Source organism: Dermacentor variabilis, chromosome 4 (assembly GCF_050947875.1).
Source record: "Dermacentor variabilis isolate Ectoservices chromosome 4, ASM5094787v1, whole genome shotgun sequence".
NCBI classification, from domain to species: Eukaryota; Metazoa; Arthropoda; class Arachnida; order Ixodida; family Ixodidae; genus Dermacentor; species Dermacentor variabilis.
Genome location: NC_134571.1, coordinates 126,422,139 through 126,435,192, shown reverse-complemented (window position 1 = coordinate 126,435,192; position 13,054 = coordinate 126,422,139). Strand labels below are relative to the sequence as shown.

Below are 13,054 nucleotides of genomic sequence, written 5' to 3'. Positions count from 1 at the left end.
GGGCATACGGGGGAGACGAGGCGGACTTTTCTTACGCGACGCGCATGACGGCACAGCAACACCTCGGGACCTTTTTGCACCACATAACGCGCGCGCACCGCGGTGCATACAGAATAGGGAACTCGTGCCGCGTATACGACACGCGCATACGTCACTTTCTCTCCGTCAGCACCGCGTGGAAGATGATGCGCGGACTCGCACGCTGTGGCCAGCTGTGGGGCGTTTCTCACTGCTGATGCATGCAGCTGCAGGCGAGGAGGAGGCGACTTCAGTTTTTCTTGGGCGGCAGTATAGGAGAACGCACCTCGCACAGTGCGCGAGGCCCAGCGAGAACGGGCGGAGTGTACGAAACGGCCAGTGCCGAAGCGAGATTGGGAAAAAAAAAAGAAAGAAGTAAAAGAAGAGTGGCAAGCTCCCTTCGGCGGCGAACATGAAACGGGCCGCGCCACACGAAGCGTTGCCCGGGTGACATATTCGCTCGGCACGCTGCCTCGCTTTGATCGTGTTCCGCCGCGCCGGCCGCGCGCGCCTATCGAGGATTTACATAAAACAGCCGATGGGCTGGGTGCGAGCGAAGGGCGTACGGAAGGTATACGCGGTATGGCAACGGGCGGTACATAGTATACGTGGGCTCGTAATGCGAAAAGTTGACTGCGCGCGAAAGAAGGAAAGCCGAAGGGCGAAAGGAGAAACAGCGGTCGAGAAAGCGAGCAGCCATGGAGGAGCAGCGCTGGAGAGGGAGCAATGAAGATATAGGTGTGTGTGCGTTTGCAACTAGATGGCAGCATGTACGCCGTGTCAGCGCCCCGGTGTTGTCGCCGTTGATCCACGGCTTGCCGTCGTGTCGGAGAAAAAGCGTTTCCTCCAGAGTCGAGCTGCGTGCATGTGTCTGTTAGCATGCGGGTGTGTGAGCGCTCGGCTCTTCCGAAACTTCCTCTCCCGCGATTTGTACGTCTATCTAGCGAGCTCGATCTGAATAACGTATGCGGAGGCGTCCGCTGACGGTGGTATACCTTCTGTGGGCCCCGCTGTTGAGGACATACCGCGTTGCGGTCGGTCCTGCATGCATACTTCAGAAGTGGCGTACAACGGCCGGGGAATAAATACACTACACACGAGTGTCCCGATCGCGCGTGTGCGGGGGCCCATTTAGGGAACTGCAAATGGCACTTCGTTTAGGGTATGTGCGGCGCGTCCAACTTGACTCTCGAAGAAAATCTCGCGAAATCGTCTCCAAGCCGGCTGAGAGAAGGAGGTGACGAAGGAATTTTCCTTCAGTATGCAAAATCACAATTCGCTGACTCTTCAACAAGCAGCCGACACCCATCCTACAATTTTCTCGACCCGCTGTGACCCGCTTTCGCTCGCAATCGCTGTTTGCGACGACTGTGTGCCCAGACTTCCTGTATAATTTCCTAATCTCAATTGCTCAGACATCGATAGGGCGTCCTGACATCGCCCTACACACACAGTAGGATATATTCGGTGTTTTCGCAGGAGGATAAAGGAGGGAAGCGCGATATACCACCGCAGACCTTCGCTACTGTGGTCGCCGCACACTGCGTATGGAAAGTATGCGCGCCAGGGGGCGCGCCATGACACGCAGATTCTCCCCGCCCCACAACCACCCCGCTCTATACGGTCTACGGACGCGGCAGATGCGTCCGTGACCGCGTGACTCCGCGGTTTCTCGTGGCGGTCGCCGCCGCGGCCAGAAAGCCAATAGCGCTCGACATCAATAGCGCGGGGGAATTAAAGTGGTGGCGGTGCCTTGTGGAGAAGAGCGCCGGCTGCGCCGGAAATCCTCCTGCCGCAGGACGCCTGTGTTTGCTCTCCCGTTCATTCGGACGCATCGTTCACAGGAGTATCAATCATTCTCCCCGTCCTCCGCACAAAACCACCGCTCCCGCTGCATTCAGCGTAAATGGCTTTTGGCAAGCATGCAATCGCCGTTAGTTTTCTCCTCTATCACCAGCGTCCCAGCTTACCCCGACTAGTCTGACTCGCCGATAACGCAACAGCGCAGCAAGCCTAACCGTGTGCGTTATTAGTTTTTCTTTCTTTCTTTTTTCCTGTCACTCACTGTGAGTTAGGCAATTACAGTCTGCAGCGTGCAGCGTGGGCGCGAGACGGAAATATGCAAATAAGGGGCATATATAACATATTTGCGCCATCGTATATATCAATTTCCAAAAAAGGAAAAGGTCCCACCCCATAGCTGTTGCCCCGAGTCTCCCAGAATTCTTTTATATCAGCCTGACGAATGAACGTCCGGCCTCACATCGGATTTTCCGTTCCCAACAAACGGGCAACAAAATAGGCGCACCGCGTCCACCTAAAACGTGCACCCTCGTATAAGCGCCCCCTCTATAGGTGGCGTGCTGTTGCTGCCGCGGCCTACTGTGAGAGTCCCTCGTCCGCGTTATACAATGGAACCGCCGACCTCGACGTGTTTCAGCTGAATATGCAGCGTCCTCGAAAAGGACAGCGCGCACTCGTGTATGCGACGAGTAATTAGTGCGCGACTCGTTGACCCAGGCACGGGAAGGAAGCCGCACGCGTAATAGCCCAGGATCCTGCGCCACACTCTCGTAGCTTTCGTCGACAGAGCATGCGGTGTCGACAATGAGGACCAGCCGGTCTCCGAATGCAAGAGCAGTTCGGGCACAGCGGCTGTATATGCTGAAGTTCGTATTACTATTATTATTATTATTATTATTATTATCTACTGCCAATACTGACTGGGGTTATAGCAGGAGGGCACATATAAGATGAGGAAAGCACAGGGGCTGCAACATTCACCGACATAAAGGTCGAGGGGGAACTTCCGCCGCGTGTAAGGTACGACATGGCCGTGGGATATCGAACAGGTGAAAATAACATGAATTCAGTCTCGCGACGACGTAATCGGCGGTCCGGTTCGCGGGCAAATTTTGAAGATAAGGAATCCGGCCTTCATTCGCACATAATAAATGCAAGAGAACTCCAAAGCACTGGTTTAATTAGTCGTTCCTTTTCAGCGACCCTTCGGCAAATTTCTTCGCCCAGCACAGAGATTGCGTCTGCAAAGTCTGTCGCCATATCTGGAGAACAGTAGCTGTATAACTAGCACTACGGTCCAAAGGATTGATGAGGCTGACCTCCAAACGTCCGTTACCCCTTGTTGCGACGCCAGCTGACTTCGTTTATGTTATTCCAGCAATCTTCCGGGAGACCCCGGTATCCCATATCAGGGCTCTCTTGGTGCCATAACGTACAAGGCACTCAATAAAAGATGCTCAATCCCTCTCATTTCTCGATGAGGTAGTTTAATATTCACGGCGCACCATCTCGCGAAAGATCTCACCATTGTGTGATTGGCGTCTACCTGCACGTATACATGCCCAGATTCTCCAGCGTACAATTGATTGGTCAAGAGGCGGACGGAGCGGGGGAGGAAAGAATAAAAGAAAGCGCTCGGGGCAACTGTCTGCATAAGTAAATCAAGCTAGTCGTGCCAGAGCGAATGGAACCATTTTGACAACGCCGCGAAACGGTGTTTCTGTGCATATATGCGAGTACCATGGGGAATCACTGACGTCTTATGTTAGAGCTCAATCGACCTTTCCCCGCCCACACGCACAGTGATTCGTATTCGTGCTCAGGTAAGTCACCGTATAGTTAACCTTAACCACGACGTGGAAGCAGTAACGATAAAGGGAAGGAGGGAGAGGTTAAACATAGTGTGTCGCTGCATTCGAGGCCTTGACATGAGCTGCCGTCGCGACTGCAAGCAAAGTTGTTTTCCCCGACACACGCGGTAGGTTCCTGGGGCAACAGGCGCATAGATCTAGCTGCTGCTGTTGCTGCTTCCTACTCAGCAGCGGGCCGGAGTCGAATCAATTAATTTGTGACGAAGCGAGATGGGCAAAATAAAAAGAAGAAGAAAAAAGAAAAACAGAGCGCGAGCGTATATGGCACTGAGACGGTAGCAGCTGCTCAAAACGACATGAAAAAAAAAAAAATTAATAACGTCACTGCAACAACACCACGCTTGTTTTTTTTTCACTCTACCTTTCTCTTTAAAATTATTTTTTTTCCTCCTTTGGGCTAGAGGCCGTTTGCCGTTACTGAACCTCCGCCGTAGCTTGCGGCCGAAAACATGCACAAATACGGTCGCAAGGCAGCGCGCGTATTCCGCGAAATACCAGGGAAAAAAAAAAAAAAGAAAACGACCGTGCGTCAGAGCTGGTCCTGCAGCGTGATACGACGGCTGTTGCGAATTCGACGCAAAGAAAAACAACGAGAGAATGTAGAGGGCGCGTCGTGCAGCTGCAGTCGCTCTATAATCTGTTTTATGGCTTTCTTTTAATACACCTGCCGATCACTGAAAGGGGAAGGGTAATTTTTTTTAATTTTATATACTCACCCTGCAGACTTGAGGAAAGCTAATGGTGGAATGCAACCACGCGCTGCTTAATGAAGTCGCAAGGAAAGCGACACTGTTGCTCTTGGAAAATGTGTTTTTCATAGACCACAGACTCGGATAAATAGTTAAGTGGATTTCTAAGTTCTTTTTCTTTCTTTTTCTTCCCAAAGCACGCTGCTTACCTATTCTTTTCTTTTTTTCTCCCTCTCTGCGTGGCTGTTCATATTCGCAAGCACTTCAAGTGGGCAAGACGAGAGACAGCGATCACGTACTTGTTTCGTTGTTGAGCCATTTGTACGCGACCTTGCCTTGGTTATACTTATGCCTTGGTCCTCTGCGAAATAAAAGCGGCCATTCAATGGATACCAATTCGACAAGTTAAGCCACGGACGACTGCACCCGATGTACGAACGCCGGCCTCCAAAAGGGTTGGGAGAATTACTGAGCGCGGAATCAACAGGACGTGACATGAAGGGGGTTAAAACACGAGCCGTTATGCAAATGATGATTTTTTTTCGCAGCCGGCATGTAAGCATCTGCTCAAAGTGAGCATCCTTTATTTATATTGCGGCCCCTCTGTGGGGGCTGCTAAGCAATGATGCTAAAAGGCGCGTAGTTTACGTAGAGGACACATCTATACCTCATCAGCAGACGCTTCTGGCAAGCGCTTCACTGCTGCACCCTGCCAGCTGCGCTCTGTATATGCACGGTACGGCAAGCTCGTACTGCTGACACCTAATTAATAAGATAACGGTTTGCCGAAACGCTTCATCCCTGGTCGACGAAGTTTACGGATGTGGTTTTCGGAGGCACCTTCGTCCTGCAGCGGACATAGACCGTTGATGACGATTGGAATCATACGAGCCGGAACGACTGAGTGTGAGCCTGTCACCTATTCGCCTGGATCAGTTCGGACGTATGAACAAACCCTCGAGGTAAAGGTAGGCTTATCCGCGGCGCAGCATCGGCCGTTCACCGCCTGTCTGAACGGTGTGTTGCGACCCGGCAATTGTCAACGACGGCATTCATTGTGCGCGTGACGGCAGGGGGACGGTCCACTCTATAAACAGCCCAGCCCCGAATAACTACCGTCCCTTCGAGCCCTTCTCCTCTCCAGCGCGGAATGCGTTGTTGTTGTTGTTGGGTGAGTAATGCAGCGTGGGGCGATAGCATGCATGCATCTATATACCATGTGGCTTATACGATCCACGCGGCGCGCCCGCAATAAACGCGAGCCGAGGGGTTAACCGCGATCGACGAGGCATGCATGATGCTTCTTCAGCGTACGTCACGACTCCCTCTCGAGGCGATTCGGAACGTTCCGCGCGCATATCGGGAACGCCACAAACGGCCGGCCAGGCCCGCTCGAGGTGTCGATGAGGGGGGGGGGGGAGCAGCAATCGTCGGGGAAACGCTGAAAGGCTTGCCCTCAGCGTTCTCCACACCTTCTCGCTCACTCTCTTTCGCGGCTGTTAAAGACTCGTTCGCGCGTTTGCATTAATCGACGGAGCAGCGAGAGGCTCTGGTGGCGAAAGGGTCGCGACCCTCTTCGCACGCGCGAATTGCCTGACGCCTGTTCCGATGGCGGCACACACCAGCAAGGCCTCAGCAACGCTCGCCTATTCGGCCCTCCGTGGGCGCCAGTGAGAGCTGCCTCGGACATGAGCTTTCGAGGAGGGGTCAGTGCTCGGAGTGAGGACAGACAAGGAATCCCCCCCCCCCCCACCCCTTTTATTTCCATGTGCTAGCTTCCTTCCACGCGTTGGATTTGATTCTGACGAACACGGTCAACGATTCCTCTGTCAAGATTACACGTCACATGCAATGAACAAGTTTGTTGAACAAGTTTAAATGAACCGTTGAAATGGTGGAGGTAACCGGAGGGAGCGATAATTTACGCTTTCCACGTTCGTTTAGCGAGCGCCGACAGGACTTGTAACCGGCTTCCTTGCATGTCTAACAGGTGACATAAGTAAACGGCATTACATCAATTGAGCTTCAGCGATTAGAACGACGCGGTAACAATCCTCCATAGATGACATGGCATATTTGCGGTGCCGACTAGTGACGTTGCACGATTAAGCAGCGCAGGCATGTTTCAACAGAAGCTCTCGGATGCAGAACTGACAATACCGAGCGATAACACACGACCTGAAGGCAACCGCAAGCAACGCGACTGGCATGGAAGGCGAAAATTAAAAGCGGAAGAAAAAACGAAACAAAATTTAGAGTAATTCAGGCTATCCGCATCGGCTGTGCTCGACTGTGATCGTCCCAGTGCGACTGAGAAGTGACAGCCTCTTTATGCTGAAATACGGCCGCGATCACCAACCACACAATTTTTTTTTTTGAAAATTTGGAGAGAAGACAAAGGAATCAGGTGCTGGCGCCATGACGTCAGACAGAATGCAAGGTTCGACGCGGCAATCCACGCGACGGCCGATCGGGCACGCTGCGTCGTGCCCGAGATGTCGCTCCTGCCACTCCGTTCGAACAGTCATCGTTTCAACTGCTTACCATGATATCCAGGCGGACGGTGGTCGGCCCGTTTCGACCCATGAACCTCGGGTCGGCGACGTACATCCAATCGCACATCTTCGCCATGGCCCGCTTCTCGTCCGTCCTGTCCCTCGGCATGGCGGTAGGCGGCGAAGAGACCGAGGTCTCGCGTTCACTCCATTGGTCACGGACACAACGTGAGACACTCGTTCAATGACGAAAAAAGCAAATCGAAGGTGCACCACAAATAACAAAAAACACGGGGACTGGGCGAGCGCAACCGACTTCCGCGATGCGCGGAGTTGCCGGTTCAGCAGAGTCGCAACGGCAGCAAGCGCGTGCTGCTGCTTGTGACGACGACGCTCCTCCGCCGCACGGCTACAACTGACTCAATGCATGCGCGCACAGGTCTGGCCATCGCCTCGCACACAGCGCGACTGCTGCGGTGTTGTTGACTGTGTGCCGCCGCCGCCGCACACGGAGTTGGGAAAACTCTCCTCCGAATAGGACGGGAAAGAGGAAGAGGCTGAGAAGAAGGCGTGCCCGGCATTTCTCCTTCTCTCTCTGCTGGCTCTCTCTCTCTCAATCCTCGGAGGGCAATCTCGCTTGTCGCGCGCGCGGCTCAGCAAGCTGAGCCCGAGACCAGCGCTTCTTTCAGCTCTCCTCCTCGGTCAGGCCGCCCTTTCCCCTCAGCCATCTCCGTAGATTGTGCGTGCGTACGTGTGCGTGTCGCCTTCGGAATTCTTTTCCTACCACCTGCCCGCCCGGCCAGAGCTGCGCGATGCACCGAGCGTAAAATAAAGAGAAGCCAAACAACGGGTGCGGCCGTGCAGCATAACAAAAGGAGAGAGAGAGGGGCGGGAATAAACAGGGGAGGGCGGGCCGGCAGGCATCTCTCGCCTTCACCTTTGAACACTGCGGACGCTGCTTCCTTCGCTTCTCTTTTCTCTCTTTGTTAGAACGCGCACGTGCGCCGTGCGATGCGGCGCGCGATCTCTTTATTTTCGTCTGCACCTTTTGTCTTATCGCGTGTCAGCGGCGCGCTGGATGGCTGGACTTTATCTGTCTATCTTTTCCAGAGCATAAAGGAGAGGGCGAGGGAGCCCCAGTTATCTCGTTCGTTGTATCCTTCGTTCGTTCTCTCGGCCATTGTTTTCTCTACAACTGCAGATGATCGGCTCCCCGCAATACCTCGTGTCCGTCTTTCGCCCTTCTTTTGGACGGGTAAGCGATTTGATCGGCGGTCGTTCTTTCTTGGTCGTCGGGCTGGTTGAGCAGGGTCTGCGCACGTATATATCTCCGCCCGATGCCCTCTCGGCTTTCCCAAACGGAACAGTCTTTCGGGAGCATTGCCAGTCCCACAACGTCTTCGTTCCTTCCTGCCTACACCAGCACAATCCTTTTGTTTTTGCTGCCTTCGTTGCCTCTCGCAACCCTGCTCATCGCACTCCCAGCCCTGGTCGCGCCTATTCCTCCTGCCTTCTCTCTTTCTCTCGCACCTTTCACGCCCGCGGTTACTGCTTTCGTTCCCAGGTGTCGGAATCCATCTTCGGTGAGGCGGCTGCGCCGCTTTTTGTCATTGCTTCAACCTTACCTTGCTCTGCATGTGGGTCGTTTTGTTTGCAGGGAGAGGGGTGCGATAGTTCGGGAGGGTGCGGAAGCGCTCCGCAGCTTCTCTGATCTTCAGTTGAAACGTTCTTCTTTTCTAGACATGTAACCGTTCCTGCTTGTGCTCCCGCCTCTCCAGCCGCTGTCGCCCTCTGTCTGACTCGCACACACAGACCGCCGAGCAAGCACGGCTGCTTCGCATTTCAGAGGGGGCTGGGTGCCTCGCACGGAGCACAAACCCGGGGCTACTATTACAAAAATACGTCAGAAAAAAAAGGAAAAGTTGGTTCTAAGCCGAGGTGCAACCGAGGAGACGCAGAGTAGCAATAGCGGTGTCGTATATAGAGATTCGCGGGGTGCAGGACGGAGGGGAGAACGAAGTTTGAAGGCTCTAATTTTCAATGCTGCAGCCGTCCTTTGTGCGGGTTGCACGCGCGCCCCCTCGCTACAGCTCCACTGTGCCCTCGCCTCTGCATCTCCCAACTCTCTCCAGCCACATCTCTCTCCCACTTTTGCGCGAGCTCGCGTGAAAGCAAAGCGTGTGTCCCGCCGCCACCGCCGTGTTTGTTCCTCTCTCCCCCTTCTCCCAAGCACCGGTGTTCGGACCGGGAGCCTTTCCCCGGTCCCCCACACCCTCTCCGCTGGCCCGACCCCGTGTTCCACACTGCAGACCCTCCCCCGCCTCCTCCTCCGTTTATTCATTCCTTGTTTGCATTCTTCTCCTTGCTTCCGAGGGTTTCCCTTACCTTCTCGGTGTTCCCTGCCTCTTTGCACTTTTGGTTGCTTCCTTCGTCTCGGTAGAGCGCAGCGTTGGGTTGCAGGTAAACGCAACACGTAAAAACCGCGCGGGGCTGTGGGGACGCCGTCGGAATTTCGAGGCACCGAGCTGCGCACCGACGCTCGGCAACGAAGAAGGCAAGCGGCGGCTGCTGGCTGCTGCGCTTGTATGCGCTGCGCTGTCTCTGCGCTGCCGTGTGTCGAATTTCGGGGAGGCTCGCCCCATGCGTTTGTGCGCGCGCACGGACGGGGAGCCCGGGTTTACTAGCAGGACGACGCGTGTAAACGGGATGGGAGGCGACCAGTTTCGTTCAGCTCCTGTCCACTTGTTTCCTGCTTTCCTTTCCGATTTTTCTCTCGTTGCTTCTTTCGTACCTTACATATATATATTTGCCGCGAATTCGAGGTTTGACTTCGTGTTGCTGCAGTTCCCGGAAACCCCGGGTTTCCTTCTTTTTTTTTTTTTTTTTTTTTATGGGGTAGGGAGAGCAGTGGGCGAGCGCCTGGCGCTTGGGAGGGCTGAAGCAATGAACCAGGGTATCGGATGGGGGAGGGGGAGGTGACGAAGAAAGCGCGCGGCTGCGTCTATGAAGTTGCGATTTGAGACGGAATGGGGCATGCAATGCGGACCCGTGCCGTTTTGCAAAAAAAGAAAGGAGGAGGAGGTGTGTCGTGTCCGCGGAAGAACAGACGCCGCCCGAACATGCAACTAGAAAAGCGAAATAATACACGTTCGGGAAAGTAGAGCAGGAACATCTGGGAAGAATGGGAAGTGGTGGCTTGGGGAAAGCGTGGAAGGGGGGTTGGGGTGGAGGGGGGTTACTGCGAGGGCTCCGCGCAAGGCGTCGCTCACTCCCCGACGACTGAAGTCGTAAAACCTCGACCTTTTCTGCTCCGTCAGTTCCTGCGTATCTTTGTTAAATCTCGTCCCATTCAGAAGCGCGAGCCAGAGAAGAAGAAGAAGGCCGGCAGGGAGATGCGCCCGGTGATATTCAGTCACTCCCAGCCCTTTTGTCGCTCGTCCGGGGTGTTTTCAATTTCGTGACGTTTATCAACCTCACTGGAAAAAGGAACTGCGCGCGAGGTATACAAAGGCCTGGTGTTCCGCCGGTTCTGCTTGGAGACGCTGCGCCCGAAGCCAGCACGTTTGTCGAGATTGAAGTCCTTTGATGAGAGCGATAAGTAAAACGGAGATAAGAGGCCTGCTAAGCGTCGGAGAAGCATTCTAATCCAGCCAATAAATTCGGGTGGGGCGGAGCCCAACAGAATGTGTCGCCGTCGGTCAGCGCCTGCCTGCCTATATAAGCTTCGAACGGGGGCTCGCCCTTGCGTGAGGCACGTGAACTTGATTTATTTATCTGGACTAAAGAAAACACGCCTGTTGTGAAACTGCCGGAGAGTACTTCAGTCTATTAGGGTGGCGCCAGGAAGCTGATGAAAAAAATAAAAACGAAAGGAAATCACACAATATACGACAGTGCACGGTTTTCGAAAGGCGGAAAAAGGAAGAGCAATCTTTCGTTGCTATAGCTCGTTCTACATAGCTACACTCCTCGTATCTGTAACTCCTTTTTCAATATTAAGCATCGCAATATTGCAAGTAAATGCGCGACTGGCGGAAGTCGGTATAAATAACCGCAGAATGGTAACGCTACATGCTAAAGACTCTAGAAACACTCGGTTCTTTATTTTTTCGCTTCGATTTCGCACGTTAGCTACTCGGTAGCGACTGGTGTTATCTGTCTTCGAATCGTTATTATTTTTCTTTAATGCAAATAAAACCAGACCCGAGGCTGATACGGAGAATGAGAACAAGGTGGTGGAGGCCTCGAGTTGCGAGGCGCGCGATTAGAAGACAGAAACTCATCGCCCTCGCGATGAGTTGACTCAGCGCGCAGGTGCCAGGGGTGGGGGCGACGGCGGTGAGCATGGGACGGCTCGGGACGGTTTCCCGGGTGATGGATTTGCGGCGGCGAGCTTCTGATGCGCAACTCGCGTGAGAGTTTACGAGAGCGCCGGCCAACGGGGGGCACCCGGAAGCGGCTTTGTAGCTGTGGATGGCGAAACCGGTGCGACTCGACAATGCTGCCTGCGCCGAGCTCTCTTTACTCGAGGATTTGCCGCCGGCCGTGGCCTCGGACGGTCTATTACAGCTATCATGCGGCGCGGTCCCACTGCGGCGACGAAATAATGCGTTCCAGGACTCTCAAGGACGTCTCGCATAGATTCGGAGCGGCTACATAAGCGCGCGCATTGTAGAACTTATCTCGCGTGTGACAGCTGCGTGGCTTTGTAAAGCCTAGCTTCTCGCGTGGTGCGACTTGTTATAGCGAGCTTACTATAGTGCACGTGTGAAGTCGCCGGTGGGGCAAACGAGCCGCCGACGCCTTCTTGCGTAGAGAAATCTATGAAGCTTGTCATTATACCTCACTTTCACGGAAAGAGAGAGAGAGAGAGATCGACTTTATTTCGAAACCTCTTCTTTTCCAGAGTTCATTGGTTAGTCATTGTGAACGAAACGGAAGATAGCTTTGTCAGCTTCGGTAGTCAGTGCTTCGTAAATAAATAATAGAGTGCTTGGCCGGTGACTGCAAGTAAAGTTTTATGTGCCACCCAGAACAGCGATAGATGGAGGGGTCGACGACCGATTACGACAAGAGATTCTGCGGGCTGGCACCGAGGTAAGATCATGAAGAAGCCGTTGTGGACTTGGAAGAATAGCGAGATCTCATTGCATAAGGGCAAACACTATATAGAGTCGTCAGTGAACACGAGGACACTGTAGCCGACAGAAGAGCCTCACCAACTCCATGGAGTGCTGCGAAAGCTAGATTGTCGTGCCAGCCAACCAGAAGAGAACCAGGAATCGTATCTAAAAAAAAAAAAAAAAGGATACTGTTACGCTAGAATTGTTCGTAAGAGAAAGTTCTAGCCAATCCTGGTGCTGGACATATCATTACCGAAAGTGACCGGCCAATGGCAAAAAAAAAAACACTTACGAACAAAAAACCTTTGTGAATTCGACCGCCTGAAGAATGCCCTGCAGAAGGGTTGAAATCGCTGTGGTGTGAACCTCTCTTTTTGTCTTTTGTCTTTTGGGACTTTCTTTCCGATCAACGAAGAAGGCTCCGTCATCGTTCTTCTCTGAGCTCTCGGCTCCGTCTGAATGGAAGTTTCATGGAGCAGTGGCGTGCTGATGATATCTGGAATGGGTCGAGAGAGCAAGCACCCCCCACCATCTCGGAACACACAGCCCGCTCTTGTTACTGATTGGCTAAAATGAGCCCTATAGCATTCGTATACGTTACACCTGTAGGGAGTTATTGAGACGGATTACAGGTCGCTAACGGTCTTCACGTAAACTTCCGCCGGTTTTATTGTTCGTTAGAGAAACTGTCAGCCAATCACGATGTTGCATGTATTGTTTGTGATGTCCCATGTATTAGGCCAATAGAAATAGCAATTCGAAAGAAAAGCTTGGTGAATTCGATCCCGGTTTCTGACATCAGCTGACCATTCTATTCGCAAATTGTGCTCGTTGCCGGGTATTCAGGGGCCAACTCCTAACCAGCTGACGGCGTTCTTTTGAATTACGCATAAATTTGCAGTCAGTCTCTCTCTCTCTCTCTCTCATTTCCTTACTGAATGGTCGCGCTTCCCGACTATTCTGTATATGAAGAGAAAAACACAGAAAGAAGCGGGCCCGCGACCCACTGCCCGCGCTCACGCACCGCTACGTCGCGCGCTCCTTCGAGGGCTGCT

At 53.3% G+C, this 13,054-nt stretch overlaps 1 protein-coding gene across 5 annotated transcripts in view; it reads right to left on the bottom strand.

Annotated features, from left to right (window-relative positions):
• Positions 1–13,054, bottom strand: part of LOC142579726 (uncharacterized) — a 460,731-nt gene that overhangs the window by 143,392 nt on the left and 304,285 nt on the right. The window contains exon 1 of one of the 5 annotated variants that reach the window (XM_075690227.1): positions 6,926–7,388. The exons of 3 other annotated variants lie outside the window; for them this stretch is intronic. In XM_075690227.1, coding sequence (XP_075546342.1) covers positions 6,926–7,045 — 120 coding nt within the window. In that variant the 5' untranslated portion in view covers positions 7,046–7,388. Of the gene's footprint in view, positions 1–6,925; positions 7,389–13,054 lie in introns of those variants that run through there. One more of the 5 variants, XM_075690226.1, reaches the window with a different exon arrangement.